General features: G+C 41.4%; 1 protein-coding gene across 1 annotated transcript in view; it reads right to left on the bottom strand.

Annotated features, from left to right (window-relative positions):
- The window catches only part of sptbn4b (spectrin, beta, non-erythrocytic 4b), an 81,967-nt gene that overhangs the window by 51,698 nt on the left and 9,097 nt on the right, over positions 1-21,172 (bottom strand). Inside the window, 18 exon segments of the mRNA XM_029445894.1 lie at positions 84-452; positions 1,924-2,043; positions 2,045-2,074; positions 3,411-3,443; positions 3,445-3,548; positions 4,294-4,444; positions 4,692-4,994; positions 5,693-5,851; positions 6,085-6,202; positions 7,910-8,067; positions 8,069-8,098; positions 10,363-10,475; positions 10,642-10,757; positions 11,058-11,138; positions 11,272-11,363; positions 16,677-16,850; positions 17,692-17,843; positions 18,250-18,407. Of these exon segments, the coding sequence (XP_029301754.1) occupies positions 84-452; positions 1,924-2,043; positions 2,045-2,074; positions 3,411-3,443; positions 3,445-3,548; positions 4,294-4,444; positions 4,692-4,994; positions 5,693-5,851; positions 6,085-6,202; positions 7,910-8,067; positions 8,069-8,098; positions 10,363-10,475; positions 10,642-10,757; positions 11,058-11,138; positions 11,272-11,363; positions 16,677-16,850; positions 17,692-17,843; positions 18,250-18,394 (2,448 nt within the window). The 5' untranslated portion in view covers positions 18,395-18,407.

Below are 21,172 nucleotides of genomic sequence, written 5' to 3'. Positions count from 1 at the left end.
AGTAAGCACATAGAGTTTTAAAAGAAAGGATGTAGAAGGACAAACTTTGTGCAAAATAAGTGAAACATTCGTTCCCTGCTCACCTCCTGATCACGGTACCGCAGAGGCAGCGCCACCATGTGTTTGCGCAGTGCCAGTACATGCAGACGATGTTTGTCGATGGCCTCGCTGACCCCTCTGTGTTTCTTCAGAAGGGACTGGGTGGAGTACTCATCGTGTCCAAAGTCTTCGCTGGAGACCAGGCGGTAAGCGTCCTGCAGCCAAGCCACCAGGTCGTCCGTCTCCGTGGAGAACTGAAAAAAGTTTAGCGCCTCCTGCAGGTGGCCAAGACGCTGCGCGGCCTGGTCCTCCAGCCTCTTCCACTCGCCCTTCACCTCCATGATGCGCTCCTGGATCCCCGCCGTGCCAAAGCTCTTCTCACTCAGGATCTGCTTTCCTCGTTTCATGGTGTTCTAGACGAGCAGGAGGGAGGAATAACAGTGTTACTGTAAACCAGGGGTGGGGAACCTTTTTCATGTCAAGGGCCATTTTATTATTTACAACATCCTTCGAGGGCCGTACTAATTATTGAACTCATAACCTCTGCAAACATTTTTTAAGACGCAGCCCATTCATTTCACTTTTCTTTTATGCTGTGCAAAAAAGCAACTTTTTAATCCATGTATCTTTCTGTTTTATTAGAAAACAATCCTTAATTAATTAGAATAAAAAATAATATAAGTACCAAGTGGTTGATAGAAAATAAAGTAAATATTGCACAGTAGTGGTGGAACAGTCTGTTCTTGGTGTGGTGGTCTACCTCTCTATCTTTCCATGTTTGTATGTTACGCTCTGCAGAGAGCTGCTTGTTGAGCCAAACTCCGCCGAAGAGCATTAACTTTATCCAAACGCACTCGTCCTTTCAGCTCGTGCAGTTTGGCATGTTTCGTGCTGTAATGACGCTCGAGATCATTTTACATCACCGCAAGCACAAACTAGGCACACTGGCCTTTTAATAATCGTTCAGTCCATTTCTCCTGGAAAGTGCGACATTCCACATCCAGCTTTCTCTGTTTTACACTCGCCACGTTGCGTTCACTGATGTCAATGACAGTCTCGTTTAAAATGTAAGTTTTACATGACCTGACCACGTGATGACGCGTTCTACTCGTGTTGTGTTCAAGGACCCTGACCATGGCCAGCAGAAACAGTCAGTTACCCGTCTATTGCTGTCTGGATTTCTTTGCGTTTTTATGAATTACCTCGATGGCCAATGGTCTCGCAGGCGTATACGGCCCGGAGGTCGGAGGTTCCCCACCCCTGCTCTAAGTTATTGCACACTGTATGCAGTAAAATGGAGCACTAACCAACATTAAACAAAGTACACAGTAGGAAAGGGAGAAGAAAAACATCTTTTAGAAAGTACTGTTCCTCCAACATCGACCAAACCTCTCCCACAATACCATTAAGAACTTGCAGTATCTGACACTTGACACACGTACATAATCCATCATAAAGAACATAATAATCAAAGTATTTACATCCAAATCTGAAATACATGTTACCAATTTCAGGAACATTGAACATTATTTCTTCTTAAAACCTACTTACACAATTTTCTTTCAGATGTTTTCTTATTTGGGATTTGTTTTAAATTAAACAATATTTGTTATCATTTTAAATACTATTTATCATTACTTTCTTTAATTTAGAAGGCATTGTTGTCTTTTAATAAATGAATACATTATTAATTATTGGCAATAAATCACATATGAAATAAAATAAGTAAGAAGTAAGTTAAGTTGTTCTTCTTTGGGTGAGCTCCAAAGTCATTTATAATTACATAAATTCACACACACACACACACACACACACACACACACACACACACACACACACGCACACACACACACACACACACACACACGCAGATAAAACACACACCTGCAGCAGCGACCGGTGAGCCAGCAGTTCTCCAGCCAGAGTCTTGTGTTTTTGTAGTAACTTCAGCACACTGCTCAGGTCCTTCCCATAACCCTGAGTTCCCAGGATGGAGCTCTTCTCCTCTGATCCAGGCCTCCGACTCCTCCAGCTCCTAACAGGAGAACACACAGACAAACAAGAATTGCAACATTTAAACAAAGAAAATATTTATTTTCAACCTTATTCTAAAACATAAAAAGCTAAGTAAGAGGAAAAGATCAAATCAATGAAAACATTATAAGAAATGCGAAATAGAGGCGAAGCAACGGATGAGTGGAAAAAGAAAAAAAACACATCTAAGATAAAAGATAATTGGAAAAGAAAAACAGAGATTTAAAAAAAGAATGTAAAGGAAAAAAGTTTAGAAAGATAGAGCAGGTTTCACCTGTAATCCCTAAAGTCCACCTAACACTGACCCCAGTCTGTTTCTGAGAGCCTCCCAGAAGGCAGAAGGGGAATTAGCCAGATGAATCAGTAATCAGTGATTTCCATGTGATAATTAGTGATTCAATGGTGTGATCCAATGACTCTTTGGACTAAGAAATAAGCTCTTCACATTATACACTCATTACTTTCATAGTTCATTCTAAAAGCTTATTCACAAACATTAATAACTCCTTCATCACCTCTGTGTTGTCAAAGTGACAGACTGCTTTCTCAGGAGACAGACACAGGCCATGTCTTCCATGAACATGCCGAACGGACATATAACAAAGCACAAAAGAAAGATACGTGATAACTGAAGAAATACTGTTGTAATTCTGATTGCACTTAAGTGTTCAAAGGATTAGAGGGTGGGTCCGTAAAAGTACAGCTTAATTTGACGAACACTTCTTTTTGTATGACAGTAACTAATCGGATTATAATTTCTAACTCCTCTCCCAGCCTGCCCCCAGAGACAGCTGTGCTGTTCGTAAAAACTCTAGTATAGATGAGCTGTAAAACACAAAGCAATGTCCTCAGGTGTGGAGCAACCAGCAACGCTCAACAATTTGTTCTCATAAAAGACCAGAGCGTTATTATTATTACACATTTCTGTTGAAGCTCTAGTTTCCTTGATAGATAGACGTTGTTGGATAAAGGCACACATTTTCAGACAGTCTGACATGGAAGGCATTCATAGTGAACACAAATTGAATGACACATCCCCCCAATTCTGACATAGAAAAGGTGTGGAGGGAGCAGTTTGGTGGTTAGGCTTCCAAATAGGAAACAGGAAGGTCGTTCAGCACCAATCTGCCACCATAGTGCTCCTGAACAAGGCACTTAACCCCGAGTTCCTCCAGGGTGACTGTCCCTGTAGTTAGTTCACTGTAAGTCGCTCTGGATAAGAGCGTCTGCTAAATGACCTGTAGTGTATTGTATCCATCAAGCACTTCGAATGGCGTTTACTGGCCCTTAACCTGCTGGGAACATTTGTTTTGGCTCTTCCAGTTGGCCCAACGTACCTGAAAGAAGGCCCACAGTTGTCTCGACTCCTCGAAGCTCCTCGCGCCTTTTAGCTGCCAGTTGTTTCAGCTCCTCCAGACAGGTAGAGACATGGTTGACACGGTTACAGATCACCTGTGGGTCACACGGTTGGTAACCTGGGAGACAACAAACTGAGGTCAATGACTATGGAAAAAAGCAATAGAAATAGAAACAGTACTTCCTTTATTACAGTAGTGTACTCTGATCTGGACTACCTACACAGCACAGAGTGTACTGAGCAGATCACCTTACTCATATCAAGTTCAGAAATCTATTTTCTAGTTGTGTCAAGGTCAAATACAGCTTTACTTGACCAAATGAAATCAGCACTGGATCATTGCTTCCTCTTGTGTATTGTTCTCAGTCTGTGACAGATAACACGCACTGAGGAGAAGTTTACAAACAAGTGTTGCCTCTTCATTATAATTCAAATGAATCTTATATTTCTACTAACATGTAAAAAAGTATATTTGGTATTGTAGAGCTGTTGTTGTTGTTATTGATACACCCTGTAGCTCTTATCAATACCTAAGTTGGCTTTTCATATCAAGATATGCATCAAATCACATAACTGTTTTTCTTAATATTCTCATAAATGGCCTTTTAAAAGTCTTTATTTCTTATTCCACATCCTGCAGTCAAACATACTGTTTGCAAAATGGAGATCTCAGTGTACACTGCTAATTTGCTTTTAAAACCAGATCAATTACAAACGGCATTTCTTCCCATGCCAGCCTTTATTACAGACAATGCAACTTAAAAACCTTGAAACTTTGTTCTAATGTTTGTTCCCATATGAAGATAAAGGCAGATTAAATGAAACACAAATATACCCAATACACAAGATACATGTGAGTATACCCTCTATCGTGGTGAATTTGAGTGCAGAGGTGTTGAGTGTCTCGACCCTCTCAGCCTGCACTGTGATGTCGGCTTCCTGCAGGCTGTGTTTCTGCAGCAGGTCGTCCACCTCCAAAAGATGCTTCCCAAAGTCCTTGGACAGAAGCTGGACCTGAGAGAGAGCGGGAGATGACAAGGAACATCTGTGATGTCATTATACATCAGGATGTCTTTTGAAAATATGCAAACATACTTTCTTCTTTGACTATGTGTCTTTCTGATCTCCCCTTTCTATTGTTCACTCTTGAAACTATGTAGACCCTCTTAAACCTTGTCAATATTTCCTTTCCTCTGTCTTTATTTAACTACTGTATATAGTGGAGTGTCTTTCTCGCTCTCTCTCTCACAGCCTCCATTACCTGTGTGTCCTCCATCCAGTCGATCATGTAGACCATGTCCTGAAAAGTCTTCTGCAGGGCGAGGTTCTTCTCTAGCCGGGTCCTCCTCCCAGCCACCAGCTCCTTCAGCAGACTCCACTGGCCCAGGATGTTTTCCTTTCGTGCCAAGATCCGCCGTATGTCGTAGTATCCTTCTGCCTCCATCTCTGCACCAAGTTCCACCACCACGCCAATCCGCTCTTCATACGAGGCTATGTCCGCCTCGATGGCCTCGTGTTTCTTCATTGCTGCCTCGACTGCTGGAAGGTCATAGCCAAAATTGTCCTGTAGGCGGAGAGCAGAAAAATGAGAAAAGGAAAAGATAAGGTGTGCAGCTGAGTCAAAGAGAGTGGGGAGACCAAAGGGGGAGGAGTCTGTAGAGAGAGTGAAGGAAGACTGATGTAATGGAGATTAACCACTGAATCGACGACGACCAAAGACAAACCTTAACTTGCACACAGTAGGACACGGGTTGATTTTACAGCCTGTCAATTCTTCTGCATGGAACGATATTCTCTATTGCAGGCCAACTTTATGATTTAGACTGATATAGTACATCTATGTAAAAGTTATACCATGTACAGATTTGTTTTGGGACAAAAGATGTCTCCTGGATTGGTTTTCAGACTGGTTTCATAAATCATGCTTGTATGTGCACGTCTTAAACTCACATATAAGGTGAGCGCAGAGAAACTTTCCCCCTTCAACAGATGAGCGTGAAATCAGCCTCGTGTTGAACTCTGCACATTAAAGCATGGAGGAGCATGGAGGAGGTAGACTTAGACAGTTCACATTGTTTCACTAATGCAGTGAAGTCTTGCTGTTATTACTCATCATATCACTAATCACCTGTAATATTTGACTTTGCATTCATGCAAAAGGGAAACATCATATGGATAAAACATTTGGATCTGCCCAAACATCTTTTTCCGACGCAGTCAAAAGGTCTGAACGTTCATATCGCAGCTGCATGAGGTCCCTACCTGTGATACAAGTCTCTGGTTCTCATTCAGCCAGGCTTGTCTCATGGTGGTTTTGTGGTCAAAGCACTGAGCCAGCAGCTCCAGCTTCTCCTGACGAATCAGCTCCTTACGCAGAGCCACACCCTTCTCATGTTCCGCCTTTTCCAGCCTCTCCCAGGCCTGGACAGAAAAGGAAAAGCAAAACAAATTGTTTTTAAGAGTGGTAATCTTATAGAAACATAAAACTAATGGGAAATATAACTTGTAAACTGGCCAACAAAGGTTTTCAGGTTGCAGATGCATGTTTTCTTTAATTAATCAATATCTCGCTCGTATCAGTCGCCACTAAATCATTTAGTAAAAGGTGAAATACTGTGTTTTAAAGAATAACCAACAGCTGGTGGATGTATTACCTTGTTGATGTCTGAGATGAGCTTCCCATCATGAGGCACAAAGGGTTTCTGGTTGTTGGCTCTGAGCTTGCTTTGGATGGTGAACAGAAGGACCTCAAGATTCCCCTTCTCCTGAAACCTGAGAGAGAAACAGAAAACTTTAGTTAGTGATCCTGTTTCACAACACGGCCTCCTCTCTTTCAACAGTCCCTCCTGTGAAGGGCACGCTAAAGGTTCTTCCAACTTTGTTCAAGAAAAGCTCAGCCACAAAGTTGGTCACGGTTTCAGTGTCTGGCTCAAGGACACTATAACAGTATAAATGCTCGCTGACAGGGAGGTCTGAGGATTCTCACTGTGTTACCCTGCTGTCCAGTGTCATGGCCATTTAACACGGGGGAGTCTGCTGTATGAACACCTGGGTGTGTATTAGTGCAGAGCCATTCGATAAAAAAGACAGGTCCATTCAGGACCTTGATGTATGCAGATAGAAAAGGTATCAAATGTCAACATGGACTCTTGTCAATGTTCTGGTAAAAACTAACTGAGAAGTATATCATCTATGGCTGGATGTAACAATTATTCATTTATCTTATTATTATTTTCTTAATGAAGTGATTGTTTTCTCTATTAATTGCAAGATTTGTTTTTAAACACTGATTTCCCAGAGTTCAAGGTGATGTCTGCAAATGTCAAATTTTGTCTTGCGAACAATCCCAAACCTTAAGATATTCAGTTTATTATCATATATAACAAAGCAAAGCAGGCAATCCTCACTTTGGAGGGATCATATGATCAAATCAAATGTATTTCTATAGCCCAATATCACAAATTATCCATTTGTCTCAGTGGACATGGAAAAACTCCCTAATTTGAAATGTTGTGGTCTAACTTAGTATTGATGTCATATTGTAACAGCAACATAATTCAGTCTTTGTGAACCTGTGACAGCAACTGCGGATCAACTCTCACTTTCAGAGATCAAGTTGGTTATGCACTTCTTTATAAACCTCAGCAGTAATGTATCATGCAGCCTAATGCCCAATGCTAATGCTAGCCTCATGCTAATGTTCGTCAGCTACACACTTACACAGAAATCCTCGTCCACTGGCAGGATGGAATGTAAAGCTTGAGAATATAATAAATATATTATTTTGATGAAATACGTTTTTCAATCTTTTCTGATTATGCACCATAAAGGCCACGTTGTACCTACTAGTGTTGTTGTAAAAGATTTAAAAATCCATAATTGTCCATACTGCGTAGGAACCCTGATGACATGAGGGCTGTAAATGATGATTATTATCTCAACCAGGCGTAAACCTTGGGGTGATCTTGCGTTCGGTCGTGTGTGTGCGTTCATGCGTTCATGCGTGCGTGTATCTGTCTGTCTGTCCGCAGCTAATCTCACATACTACTGGACCCATCAGCTTAATATTTATTTTGCACAATTTTTGCTAAACCTATTTTAGTGACTGTTTTATACCGTCATTTCTAGTTGATTGATTGATTATTTTTACCATTAAACGATTATTCAAAAAAGCAACAAATTCTCACATTTGAAAGCTGGAAATGATCAATCCATTAATGCTAATGGTGTAGTTGACACATTTTCTGTGTATCCACTTAGTAATTCATTGACAAATTGCTTCAGCTCAACATGACATAAGCTAAAGTCACAGCTTCTTGAACCAAGTTGCCAGAAGTATTTACAAGCAGTGTGGTAATGACTCAGCATGAAACATACGCATTCATGATGAGGCATACTTATTTTTGCGTTTGCTATGTAATACATGACACAAACATGGCATCAAAATATCAAGATGCCATTTTAATCCACAAAACGTACTTGATGGGCTTCTCTATGGTGCAGTAGGTTGTAAAAGCCTGTAGCTGCTGCTGAACTCCGGTCAGCGAGTTGGCAAACTTCTGGTTGCTGATGACCGCGATGGTCTTTTCTATCCAGTCCAGCAGGTCTGACGCCAGAGCCTCATAGCGGTTGACGATGTTCTTCGGCCTCAATACAGTTGTCTAGTACCTGAGTCATACAGACAGAAATATGTTAGGAGCAGATTCAGAAAGAAAGAAAGAGATACAGAGTTAAGAAGAAGAAAAATCAGAAACAGGAAGAGAGAGATGCACAATAAGAGAAATACACTTTTTATATATAAAAAGGATTATAATATTTTAACATTTCTCTTTTTCTTAAGCCTCCACATATTTTGATGAATCTTTACTTGTGTTTTAGCTAGCCCCCCCCAACAGCTGGTCCTTCAATGTGAGTGTAAGTAAGTGTTCAATGTAGTGAGTCCCCGGGACCCACAGGTAGCTAATCGAGTGGGTCCTCAATTAAATGTGTGATTGTTGACAAATGGTTTTGTTAAACTTGTGTTTGATGTTATATGGTTATAATTATGGTTATATTCATGTATATACAGTATATCTCAAAAGTGAGTACACCCTTTAGATTTTTGCAAATATTCTGTTATATCCTTTCAGGGGATAACATTATCCTACTGAAACTTTGATATAACTTAAAGTAGTCAGTGTGCTGCTTGAATAACAGTATAGATTTATTGTCCTTTGAAAATTACTCAGTACACAGCTGTTAATGTCTAAACAGCTGGCAACAAAAGTGAGTACACCCCATAGTGAACATGTCCTAATTGTGCCCAGTGATGTTGTTTTCCCGCCCTGGTGTCATGTGACTCGTTAGTGTTACAAGGATTCAGGTGTAAATGATAAGCAGGGCTGTTAAATTTGGTGTTTTGGGCACAATTCTCTCTGAATGCTGGACAACATGGCACCTCATGGCAAGGAACTCTCTGAGCGGCTGAAAAAAAGGATTATTGCGCTTCACAAAGATGGCCTTGGCTATAAGAAGATTGCCAACACCATGAAAATGAGTTGCAGCACAGTGGCTAAGATCATACAGCGGTTTTCCAGGACAGGTTCCACTCGGAACAGGCCTCGCCAGGGTCGACCAAAGAAGTTGAGTCCACGTGCTCAGCGTCATATCCAGAGGTTGGTTTCCAAAAATAGACGTGCGAGTGCTTCCAGCATTGCTGCAGAGGTTGCAGAAGTAGGATGTCAGCCTGTCAGTGCCCAGACCATACGCCGCACACTGCATCAAATCGGTTTGTATGGCGGTCGCCCCAGACAGAAGCCCCTTCTGAAACCGATGCATAAGAAAGCCCGCAAACAGTTTGCTGAAGACAATGAATCCAAGAACATGAGTTACTGGAACCATGTCCTGTGGTCTGATGAGACCAAAATAAACCTGTTTGGGTCAGATGGTGTCCGGCGTGTGTGGCGGCACCCTGGTGAGGAGTACCAAGACAAATGTGTTTTGCCTACAGTCAAGCATGGTGGTGGCAGCATCATGGTCTGGGGCTGCATGAGTGCTGCCGGCACTGGGGAGCTGCATTTCATTGAGGGACACATGAATTCCAATATATACTGTGACATCCTGCAGCAGAGCATGATCCCCTCTCTTCGGAAACTGGGCCGTAGGGCAGTTTTCCAACATGATAATGACCCTAAACACACCTCCAAGATGACAACGGCCTTGCTGAAGAAGCTGAAGGTTAAGGTGATGGACTGGCCAAGTATGTCTCCAGACCTAAACCCAATTGAGCACATGTGGGGCATCCTCAAGAGGAAGGTGGAGGAGTGCAAGGTGTCCAACATCCGTGCGCTCCGTGATGTCGTCGTGGAGGAGTGGAAGAAGATTCCAGAAGCAACCTGTGCAGCTCTGGTGAATTCCATGCCCAGGAGGGTTAAAGCAGTGCTAGATAACAATGGTGGTCACACAAAATATTGACACTTTGGGCACAATTTAGACATGTTCACTATGGGGTGTACTCACTTTTGTTGCCAGCTGTTTAGACATTAACAGCTGTGTACTGAGTAATTTTCAAAGGACAATAAATCTATACTGTTATTCAAGCAGCACACTGACTACTTTAAGTTATATCAAAGTTTCAGTAGGATAATGTTATCCCCTGAAAGGATATAACAGAATATTTGCAAAAATCTAAAGGGTGTACTCACTTTTGAGATATACTGTATGTAATACATATATGTAAAATAAAACAAATGAAATCCAAAATCTGAATTTTAAAACGGATTTGTTCTTCACAATGAAGTTTTTTCAAGGAAAAAAATAGGGTTGCCTGCAGGGCCTCCCTAACCCTGGATTTGTCGATTTTGAGTTTACTGCGTCCTTTCAGAGAGGCAGGACGCGTACAGAGCAACGTCCCTGATGTCTGTGTGTGTATCTGCACGTGTGTAATTTGTTACCTTGCCAACCCTTTTGCCCTCCACAATAAGAGCCTTCATCTTGGAGAAGTAGTGGTAGTAGGAGACCACATAGGTGATGATGGACTTTTCGTCTGGGTTCTCTGTGTTCACATCTGCACCAGAGGGTGGTGGTGGAGACAGAGAGCAGAGGAGTTGACATGTGTCAGTAAGTAAACATCTCATTTATCTCAGGAAGTAAAAGATGAAATCACTTCTATGGTACTATAATGGATATTGCTGTTTGTAATATGGACACCAAAACCAGTGACACTTTCTCACCCTCAGGGTCCAGGAGTTTGGTGAGGCCCAGGTGCTGCTCAGCGATGTTGAAGGCTTGCTGGAGGTTGTGGGTTGCATTGGACCGCGTCAGCTTGTGGAACTCTATAAGATCAGGTCTGGAGGGCACAAGATGATGAAACTGAATTTGTCATGTTTGTATGACTCAAATCCTAAATCAGTCAAAGCCCTTTCCGCTCTATCTGTGTCTGTTCATCTACAGTTAATACATGAGTATGTATTTATGGTCATGTTATTACATCATAATCCTATTACTTTAATCCTGGAAAACTGAAAAACATAACAATTCCACACAATAACATTGCAAAGTTCACACTATTTTTCACAACTACAAATTGCAACGTGACAATATTCAGCATGTTAGCATGCTACAGAGATGTGTTAAGAATACAACCTACCTGTGTCTGTGTATGAGGGCGTTGAAGGCGAGGCCGTCTCTCCAGCAGGTGGTGAAGTTCTGGATGTTGACCTCAGGGTACCTGGAGCACAGAGAAATATTTTCTCACATCTTTAAATGTGAACCAAGGAGCACCGACGTACATAGACTGACATACCGACTCGTTACATTACATAAATGATCATATTCACAGTATTTTTTATTTCACTGCTCACCCTGCGGTCTTCATCTGGCACCAGAGCAGCAGGGCATCCTTGGCAGAGCGGGTTTCTCTGTTATCCTCTGTCTCTATTTTGATCACCTGGATCTGAACAAGAACACAGCAAAGCAACAGTTCAACGATTGTCGGCGAGACATTGTGCACAGACCCCTACACCTTCTGTCTCGTAAAGATTTATGCACTGCGCCGCTTTGTTTTTGGGAACACACATTCACATTTGAAGTATTTACCTGTCTCTTACTGAGGACTGTCTACTGGTGCCTTGTTTAACAAAAACAAATCACTTCCTTCCTGTTTACTGTATAGCACACTATACTGTGTCTGCCATTTCATGCGATAGTCAAAACCTTTGTGTGAAATGTATGCACTATATGGTGCAATCAAAAATTCCCAGAATGGAGGGTGAAGTAGTACACCACCTTCTGCTAACAATCCCACATCGCTACCTGTAGTCGTGCTCCCATCCTGCGCAAGATCATTTGTATTTATCATATGCTATCACTATGCAGCTTAAAAGATCATGAGCAGTGATCCGTGAATAAAGTAAAGTAACCATGTTTAAGGTTTGTTAAACCGTGCTAAAGTTTGTCACCAACTTCAGTCCTGCCTCCAAAGGCTCTGATTGGCTCAGAATTGTCTCAAAGCGAGTAAACAGCCATGAGAGCAACACCAGCCCTGTTTGAATCACTTATTAAAAACTGAGATCGGGCCGACAATTCAGACGTCTGGAACCAGTCAAGAGCAAAGGTCCGAGCCGAATTGCCCTGACAGTGTTCCTGAAACCTCAAAGGAACAATGTGAGATGAGGAATTCAGTGCAAGGAGATGCAGAGCCATTATAACGTCTGATGATAGGTGACAGTGACAGCCATTCAACCAATAACATCACAGTGACACGATCCAAGGTAATTGGGGACATGACACCCTGGAATCAGCTGCTACCCATGTCGCTAGGCTCAACATTGCACGCGCACACACTCACACCCACACACATACACATATAAACACACTTAAATACAGATGGATTAAATTATATAAGGGAAACGCATAACAAACTAGAAGGGCACTCGGAGGGCGCAGACTTCCGCAAAGGCCAAATGCCCTATCCTGCAATGTTAGAGAAGAGAACATTTATTTGTGATTCAAACCGCTCCAAAATGTAATGGCTTCTTCCTTGGCCCATGCTACACCCTTCCACCACGTTTTGTGCCAGATAAACCCACAGTGAAGGTATAAAATATTACAAACCTCTCACCAATAATGAATACACAATATACATTTTAACCATGTGACAAGATTATGCATTAAATAAGCACAAGCACATTCAGCCATCCATATACAACACTAATTGAAGTCACTGCAAATAATAACATTCTGTTATTATTTGTGAATGGTTCTGTAGATGCATTAGGATGACCTCTTCCTTTGCCTGTCAATCGCCTCCCTTCTTTCCTCCCTCTCTTTCTCTCCCTCTCTCTTTCTCTCTCTTTCTCCCTCTCTCTCTGTCTCGCTCACTCTCTCCGCCTGTGTGCAGTTACTGCAGTGGTTCGGCCCTACCTGCTGACTGGACAAAGCAAACTCTCCCTTTCACCACCGAGGAAAGGAGAAAACAGGAAAGATGAGGAGAGACAAAGTGCAAGAGGGAAAGATAACTGGAAGCCTCTCGGACAACATAAATCTCAGCCAAATATTATGACATTTTTCTTAACGCTTAAATGTTCAATGAAATTACATAATTGACCTTAGAAACATGCCTTCAGATTTGGAATCAAGCCTCAGACTCTGTTAGTATCTGTTAGTTCTGGCCTGGATCTCTAGAAAACTACGAAATCAACTGTTTCCTGGCCTGAAGCTGGTCGGTCTAAAAATGTACTTTCAAATGTAATGTGTTCTATGAGCAGCCAGGTCTCACAAAATGTAAACTTAAATGGAAATAAAATGATGAGACAAAAGTAATGTTCTTTTATTTAAGCAGTTCCATGTTTGATTCATGCTATTGTTACATTATCTTCACATTAGTTGCATGTACAAATATATTTAGATGGATTTGCATACTTGGTACAATTGCTTTGAAATGAAATAAATCTGATTAATAAATCTAATTGCTCTGCAGTTTGTTATTAATTAATTGTAATAATTGTTTGGCTTATCTCTGTCCAAACCCCAATGCATCTTTCTACATGACCCCTTGATACCGTGTGCATTCTGTTTTAATTTCTGTTTTATCCCTTTACCTCAAACGGCTCTTTGCCAGGTGGTCATTCCAAATCATGGTAAATAAAGCAGGTGTGTGAAAAGCCTGACAGGAAAATAAACAGTAGGATTGGAAAACAGGAAATAGTGTGGTATACTGTATGAAAACTGAATAGCCGGAGTTCTATTTTAACCTTTGTTAATCATCAGAAACTGACTGAAGGTCACAGTTAGGCCCCACCCGCTGCTTATTTACCACATCAATGCTTGTTGTGTCCCATCAGCCAAACCACCCTTTCCTCCTATCCTCACATCACATAATTACTGCCTCCTTCACACACACACACACACACACACACACACACACACACACAGGCCTGCACAACAGTCGTCTGCACTGCTCCTCTTTCTCAGCGCATGCTAAATTGTAGAGGCCATCGACTGGCGGCTCTTGGGAGAAGGAGAGCGGGACGACAGCCAAGCTTACAGCTAATGGAGCTAGTAGTCACACTCTACGGTGGCCCAAACTGTAAAGTTACAGATTCTTAACTAGACTCAAAACACTACTACAGCAACAACAAAAGACGTTACTGAATTAACTGTCAAGCACGCTACCAAGCCCGCTACTTTCTTAAGCAATGCTGTTAAATAATTAAATAATTCTGTGCAGCATATTCCTAAACTGTGTTTTTTCTACACAGTGTATTTAACTAATTACATGCCATTCAGACTAAACACTGAAACTTGACTTTGATACAATACTGTTTTAGGAAAGGCGTGATCTTATAATTACAAAAGAAAGACCACACACTTCTACATGTATAATACATGTCAATAATGGCCATCATAAACATCAACAGTGAACATCACACAACATTTGTTTCAACATTTAAACACTAAATGATGAGTCTACTGAGCCATATTGAACACACAGAACATTCATTCTTTGCCTCACTTGCAGAGGGTCACTCGACATACTAAGACATAAGTCTGCTAGCAGTGCTGTTAAATGTGCTTTGTGGTAGGCAGCCAGGCTGAACTTGACAATACTGAGTCCCAGGAGACAGCTACTAGGCGGCTGTGGACCGTGAATGCTACAGAAGGGTCTGAATAATGCTAAACAAGCATTTTGTGCCAAAGCCACGCTGTCGCACTGAAGCGTAAGAAAGAGCAGCCGTGGGCTTCTGCTGCACTTACATGGCACAAACTGATCCTGTATCACTGTGAGTGTGTGTGATAGTATGTGCATGTCAAGATGTGAGTGTATCGGTGTGTGTGACTAGATAGATGGTGTATGTGTAAGAGAGTGAGTGCAGTGTGTGTGTGTGTGTGTGTGTGTGTGTGTGTGTGTGTGTGTGTGTGTGTGTGTGTGTGTGTGTGTGTGTGTATGTGTGTGTGTGTGTCCTTGTCGCAGAGCAGACTGGAAGGCGACTGCTACCTCTAGGCCTCTGAGCCCTGAGTGACATTCAGGCTTTATCCACCAAACACTGCTGTCGCTGTCGCACACTGATGATGCGGCAGTTGTGACAGCGTCCCCCCAAACAGAACCGCTGGCACCTCGTCCTAAATGAAGCCACTGCTGATTACAGCATCCTTCTGATTCAGTAAGTAGCATGGGCACATCGCTGCAGCATCTCAGTGCACTTAAGCCTTTGTATCCCACGGGAAGAAGTCAGTCTATAATTTTGGTTTTTGTCTAGTGTACTTTTATTAGCTAGACTCACCCATGAGCTACTGCTTATATCAGACTTCTACCAGGTTTAAAGTTGTAATCCTTTAGATTTTCATGAGATCCAACCTTGTGTTTGGTACTGTATATGGTTGACATTTTTGTTCAGCCATTTTATGTTTATTATTGTAGTTTTTTCGTTAGTTATGGACTCCAGTGCCATTCCAGCACTGGATTCAAATTGCCTTCACACACACATGGAAACAATATAGCATGTAATCCAGCTTTCACTCTCCACACCCCATTATAAATGTTCATCTGGCAAAACTGGGACTGGCATGATTGTGAGGCTGTCAGAAGAAACTGAGAATGATCTGCAGCTGCTGATAGCTCAATGAATTGATCATCACCTGCAACCCCGCCTCAAGGTCCGATTCACAAAAGATATTGTGCTGATGATATATATATATATATATATATATATATATATATACAGCACAAACACGGCCATAAAGATTTGCAGCTGAGCGTAATTTTCCCTTTTTGTGTCTGATTGCAATTATCCATGTGTCAAAGTTGCCTTTGCACAACACAGTAGGCAGAACAACGGCAAAGAGAAAAGCAAAAATGTAATTTTCAGACTGCGAGCCCCAGGTCCACGACGAGGTGCAGAGACATTCCTCAAAACTACAAACAAGGAATTTGAACGTGACAGATGTGACTATATATTATGATCGGTGCATACCCCTTGTAAGTGCACACGCCTTGTAAATGCGCTTCAGTTACCATCAACTCTCTGAAGACGGTAATAATATCACTGCTCCTGTGTGTGAATTGGACTGTTTTTGTAATGGGACTCATTTTCATAGAAAGGGGCAAATTTTGCGACAAATGTAAATGTATTACTTAATTTAAATTTGTGAAAATAGCACAGAAGCACCGAGACGCTGTTTGCTTGGCAGCTAAGTTAGGGGTGCATTTCACCTTTACGGGTGTTTTGAGAATTACACGCAATCCTTTTGTGAATTCACCCTTCAGTGTACTTATCACAGAGGTTAGTGCTGACTGCAAACACTCAACAAAAATGCTTCTCCCAAACTAAACAAGACGACATCAGCATTTTATTGAGCGAGGATCAGTTGTAAATATTGCAACAACAATGACCAGAGCTGTGTGATGAGACTTCAGACTCTTCAGGGAACTTTACTGTTTATTTCTGACAAAGTCTCAAAAAGTGTTTGCTGTCCTATAAAACTGCGTATGCTGTCACCACGGTGACAATGGGTGTCGCCATAACAACCAAGACTGAAATCCTGCTATAACGATTACTAAAATCAGATTTTCCTCACGTCGATAATGAAAACTGATAACAAAAGTAATATATAACACAGAAGTCAGACAAAACCATAATCATTTTTTGCTCTTTGCCAGAAAAAGATATTTGGTCAAGCTTTAACATCTCCTAAAGCTCGACATCACTGAGCTGTGATAATATCTCACACAACACATACTGTAGGTATATAGTGTGCTTGTGTTTACCTGGAAGCGTAGGATGATGGTCCACATAAGGCCCAGGGTGAGGCGGTGGTTTCCATCCACAATGTCATGGGAACCAACATTTTCCAGGTGAACCCTCTGTTCTTTAAGGAATTGGAGAGCTTTGTCAACGTTCTCCAGGCAGTGGATCCGCATACGACCTCGTGTAGGCCTCGGCTGCAGGGACACAAGAGGGATTATAAACAAAGATCACTTTTGCCAAGAACATATGTAGCCATCAGTTTGGATTTGACTTCAAATGAAGTTTAAAGTGTAGAAACAGGAAAGAATGAAAAGTTCAGGGGGGAAATAGTTCCTCACGTTTCTCCTTCTCAGTGAAGTGAAGGAGAAAACAAATGGATCAGAACATCTAGTTTCACTACTGTAGAAAAAAGTGCTCCACAGAAATGATTTCCTCAGAGAATCAGTCATGCCTGCTGTAAGTAACTCAAAACATCTGATGTTGACGTAAGATTACAAAATACGTATACATACAAACCTTTCCGGTTAATGTTAACGTTTTTGAAACAACAATCTATCTTGTGAGGTAGCTCGGCAAGTCGGCTAATTTTAAAATAATTTATTGATGTTTAAAAGCTGCATACACCCCCTAAATTAGATAGTTTGATCGTTTAAAGTGTGATTGGATGAGGTACTCCTCCATGGCAGTCGGCACGACACCAGTTTGGAGAAGCAGACAGGAGTTACAGCACGAGAGTAAAGCAATGTACTGCTGTGGACGGGGGCTAAAATATATTTTGCTGCTGCCCCCGTCCACAGCAGTACATTGCTTTACTCTCGTGCTGTAACTCCTGTCTGCTTCTCCAAACTGGGGCGTTCTGACCATCATCTGCTGTGGGTAACACACTGACTGTGGATAAGTACCTCATACAACCCCACTTCTAACAATCCGAACTATCCCTTTAACACCTCCCATCCTATGACAGATCAATTAAGAGAGACTACACGATTGCTAGAAAGCCCTTTATAATTTGCCATAACGTGTGTGTGTTCCCACCAGCAGCTCTCCACTGAGGACCTCCAGCAGTCTGGTGAGCATGTATCCATCCCTCAGGTCGTTGTAGAGGTCAGCTATGCGACAGGACACTCTGGCCAGATGGGAGTTAACCCACTTGGTAAAGGTTTTCTTCTGCACCGCATCACGTTCATCTGAGGGAAAAGAAAGACTCAGCTTTAAACGGGAAGGGGAAAGGGCAGAACAGTTGCTTTCTCGTGAATGTTAGGATAATATCAAGTCGAATAATATCCCATCTAACATTAGCTAACACTATCATTAAATCAAATTGTGCTTATCTTGGATTCTTTACCTGATGAGACTTTTTGTGAGGATTTGTATCCCCAATGTAGCACTGCTTACCTATTAACACTAGTTTTAGAAGATATGAGGTCACTATTGATTTTTGACATCAATAGTCACTTATTTAGAAATCATGCCTCAGATAAGTTATGATCAAAGAAGAACATCTTTAATACTAAAATTCAAAAAGAATCAACCCCATAGCCCTACTGATGTGTGCCTGTATGGGTGAGAGTAAGCACGTGCGTGACCTCTGACCTGCCAGGGCCTTGATGCGGGAGCACTCGAACAGCTTGGAGCTGGTACACTCTGTCTCCCAGAATCCCGAGCTGCTTGGTCGGTTGTTGTTGTTGAGCTGGCGCTGGGCTTCCGCGTTGTCCAGGTCTGGGGAGGCATTAGCCATCGCGCCCGACGCCCTGCAACACACACAACGGGAACATAATTTGACCTGAATGAAATCTAATGGTGCTTTTATTAGATTACAGCTCAATGTACATTAACGCTTAAACAGTTTAATTTAGAGCTTAAACCATTAATCAATTAGTTGATCAACAAAAAAATTATCTGTTTTGATCATTTGTAGTTTCAGCTTCTCAAATGTCAATATTTTATCTTTGGGTTTTGCACTGCTGGTCAGATAATATAAGGACATTTGCAAACTTCACCTTTCAGCCGTAGTTATTATTATCAATCAAAGTAGTGGTGCGCATTCTCAACAGACAGTTTTGTTTAAAATGATCAAAATGCTGTTTCACTGATTTGTTTAGATATTATCTGGCTCTTTATTGGCTCACTCAAACCACCACGACCAACATGCACATGTATGTAAAAACACATGTACTGTACAGACACACACACACTCGTACATGCAAAGGACAGTGAGAAGGTGGTGGGGACGGTCAGTTCACACTTCATAATTAAACTCACTGACTTCACACACACCTCATGTGACACCTTTTAACCCTTATTTATCCACACAGGTTCACAGAAACAAATTTAGATTCACACGGGGGAAATATGCAACAGTCGCTGCAGCATTACCAATTTATTAGGAGTGTTCAAAATGCACAAATAACATGGCTCACAGCAACAACCAAAAAAGAAAAACTACTGTGGAGTCCATAAATAAAATCCTTCCCATTCATGAATGATGCAGCACCAGTCCTTGGCATCAGAGCATTTTACAAAAGAGAAGCTTAAAATAAAAATCTCTCTGATGGTGGGAGACAGAAAGTAAAAGTTATTTGGTTGATCTCTCCTGCCTTTGACAGCTGAAAACCAGAGGATAAAAATAACTTCCAAACTACACTAAGAAATCACACGGTTCAGGGTGAGAGCTAAGACATGTTCAATGATAACGAAAAGACTCAGAATCAGTTTTTGATATTCTTCAGTTTCTGACACATTCTTTCGAAGAGCTGAAAATAACAGATTTCCATCCAATCTGAAGAAAAAGCAATGGATCTTCACATGCACAAAACATGCCGAGGCTAAATATAGCTCCTACAGTAACTGGCAGAGTTAGAAGAAACTCCTAAAAATAAGAGGCGTCTCAGTCTTCAGGACTAGTAATATCTCATGCTGATGGTATTTGATGCCAGATACAATATACTGACCAAGTCAACATTTCATATTGATTGAGTTATCTATTGTGAATAGCTTTTACTGTAAGAGAGAGCTCTTCGATAGGAGCCCCCAGTGCCAAGATAAGATCCTTTGTGAATACGACCCCTGGTGTAAACAATATGCTTCAAGCACAGCACGCTTCTGGTCGAGGGATCCAAACATTCTGAGACGACATAAAAATCAGCAGAATTTGTGAAAATTTAAACTGCTTGTCTTCTCGTGCTAGAAAAGTCTGGCTGTTACCAAGTATGAACTGTGTTTTCAGGGGACAATTCCTCCCTCTTAAGCAGATATTCTGCAGATTGTTTTCAGACTGTGGCTAAGAGGAGCTCACTTATGTGTCTATATAGCATTTTACCATTTACTAAAAACAGTGTACAAAGCAGTGCATTGAGCCACATACAGGCACGTTTTGGGAAAGGTATGTGAGTGTTTGAAACATAAAGATGGACAGCGGAAAGGTGGTTATGTTGCAGTTTGACAAGTTTCCAAGGACATTTAGTTACTTTTCCCCACTGTGAAAGCTCATCAGTGTAGGAATCCACTGTAACGTGAATTCAAGATGTGAACAGACAATGTCCTCTAAGATGGAAGAACATTTTGACATCCACCTTTCAGTACAATAAGTTTATGTTCAATACTAAAAAGGGACAAATACGATATTTGCACAAAAATATCTATTATGTGAGTCTTGGTGAATGCTACACTGTCACGAGAGTTCTTACCTAAATGCTCCTCCCCCATTTTTCTTTGTGTTACGCACGTGATGGATGGAAAATACATGCAATGGTTCCTCCTGGTAAAGAGCAGATGAGCCCACAAGACACACGATATGCCATTTGGTGCGCCGCTACAATGCTGCTTGGGGAAAACACGCTCGTATGCATGTTTTGTGCTTGTATTGCATGTTTACGTTAATTAAAACTGGATCTAAGGTTTTTATATGATATGACTAATTGATTCATTGGGATTTAAAGTGTAAGAGTTAAAAGTGACAGTAGGATTGAGGGCTTTAGGGTTTAGGGATCTCTCTGTTGTTTTCTGCCTCTGACCTCTTGCTGTAACCCTCTTTGTCTTCCCCTTTTCCTTTTCTGGCGTCTCCCTCCCTCTCCACTGCAACAAAATACTAAGCTCACAGTTGTCACTATACCTAAACCACTGGAAAACCACGTAGCCATATCGAGTAAATGTCAGCAAGCCCTGCAAGACAGAAAAAGAAGGGGTAGTTGTGCACATGCACTTAGCTGTTCTCCCTGGAGAGAATAACAGCAAAACATTACAGTGCTGTGTATCTGGTGATGAAGCAGAGAGAGGACTGCACAAGAACCCAGCAGAGATGAAACCAGAAATGAGTTGATTTATAGGTCAACTGAATGAATCTACTGCAGCTATGGAAAGGTGCTATTCTCACTGTGTCATTCAGAAAAGGACACAAACAAATCTGTTTTACACGATAATAAATAAATAATGTATTTAGAGCTGCATCTAACGATTATTTCCTCAATTAATTTGTCTATTAAATGTCAGAAAATTGTAAAACAAAAAGAAGTCTCTT

The sequence above is a fragment of the Cottoperca gobio genome, chromosome 13 (genome assembly GCF_900634415.1).
Source record: "Cottoperca gobio chromosome 13, fCotGob3.1, whole genome shotgun sequence".
NCBI lineage: Eukaryota > Metazoa > Chordata > Actinopteri > Perciformes > Bovichtidae > Cottoperca > Cottoperca gobio.
Note: the sequence above shows the minus strand (reverse complement) of the source record. Positions and strands in the feature narration are given on the sequence as shown.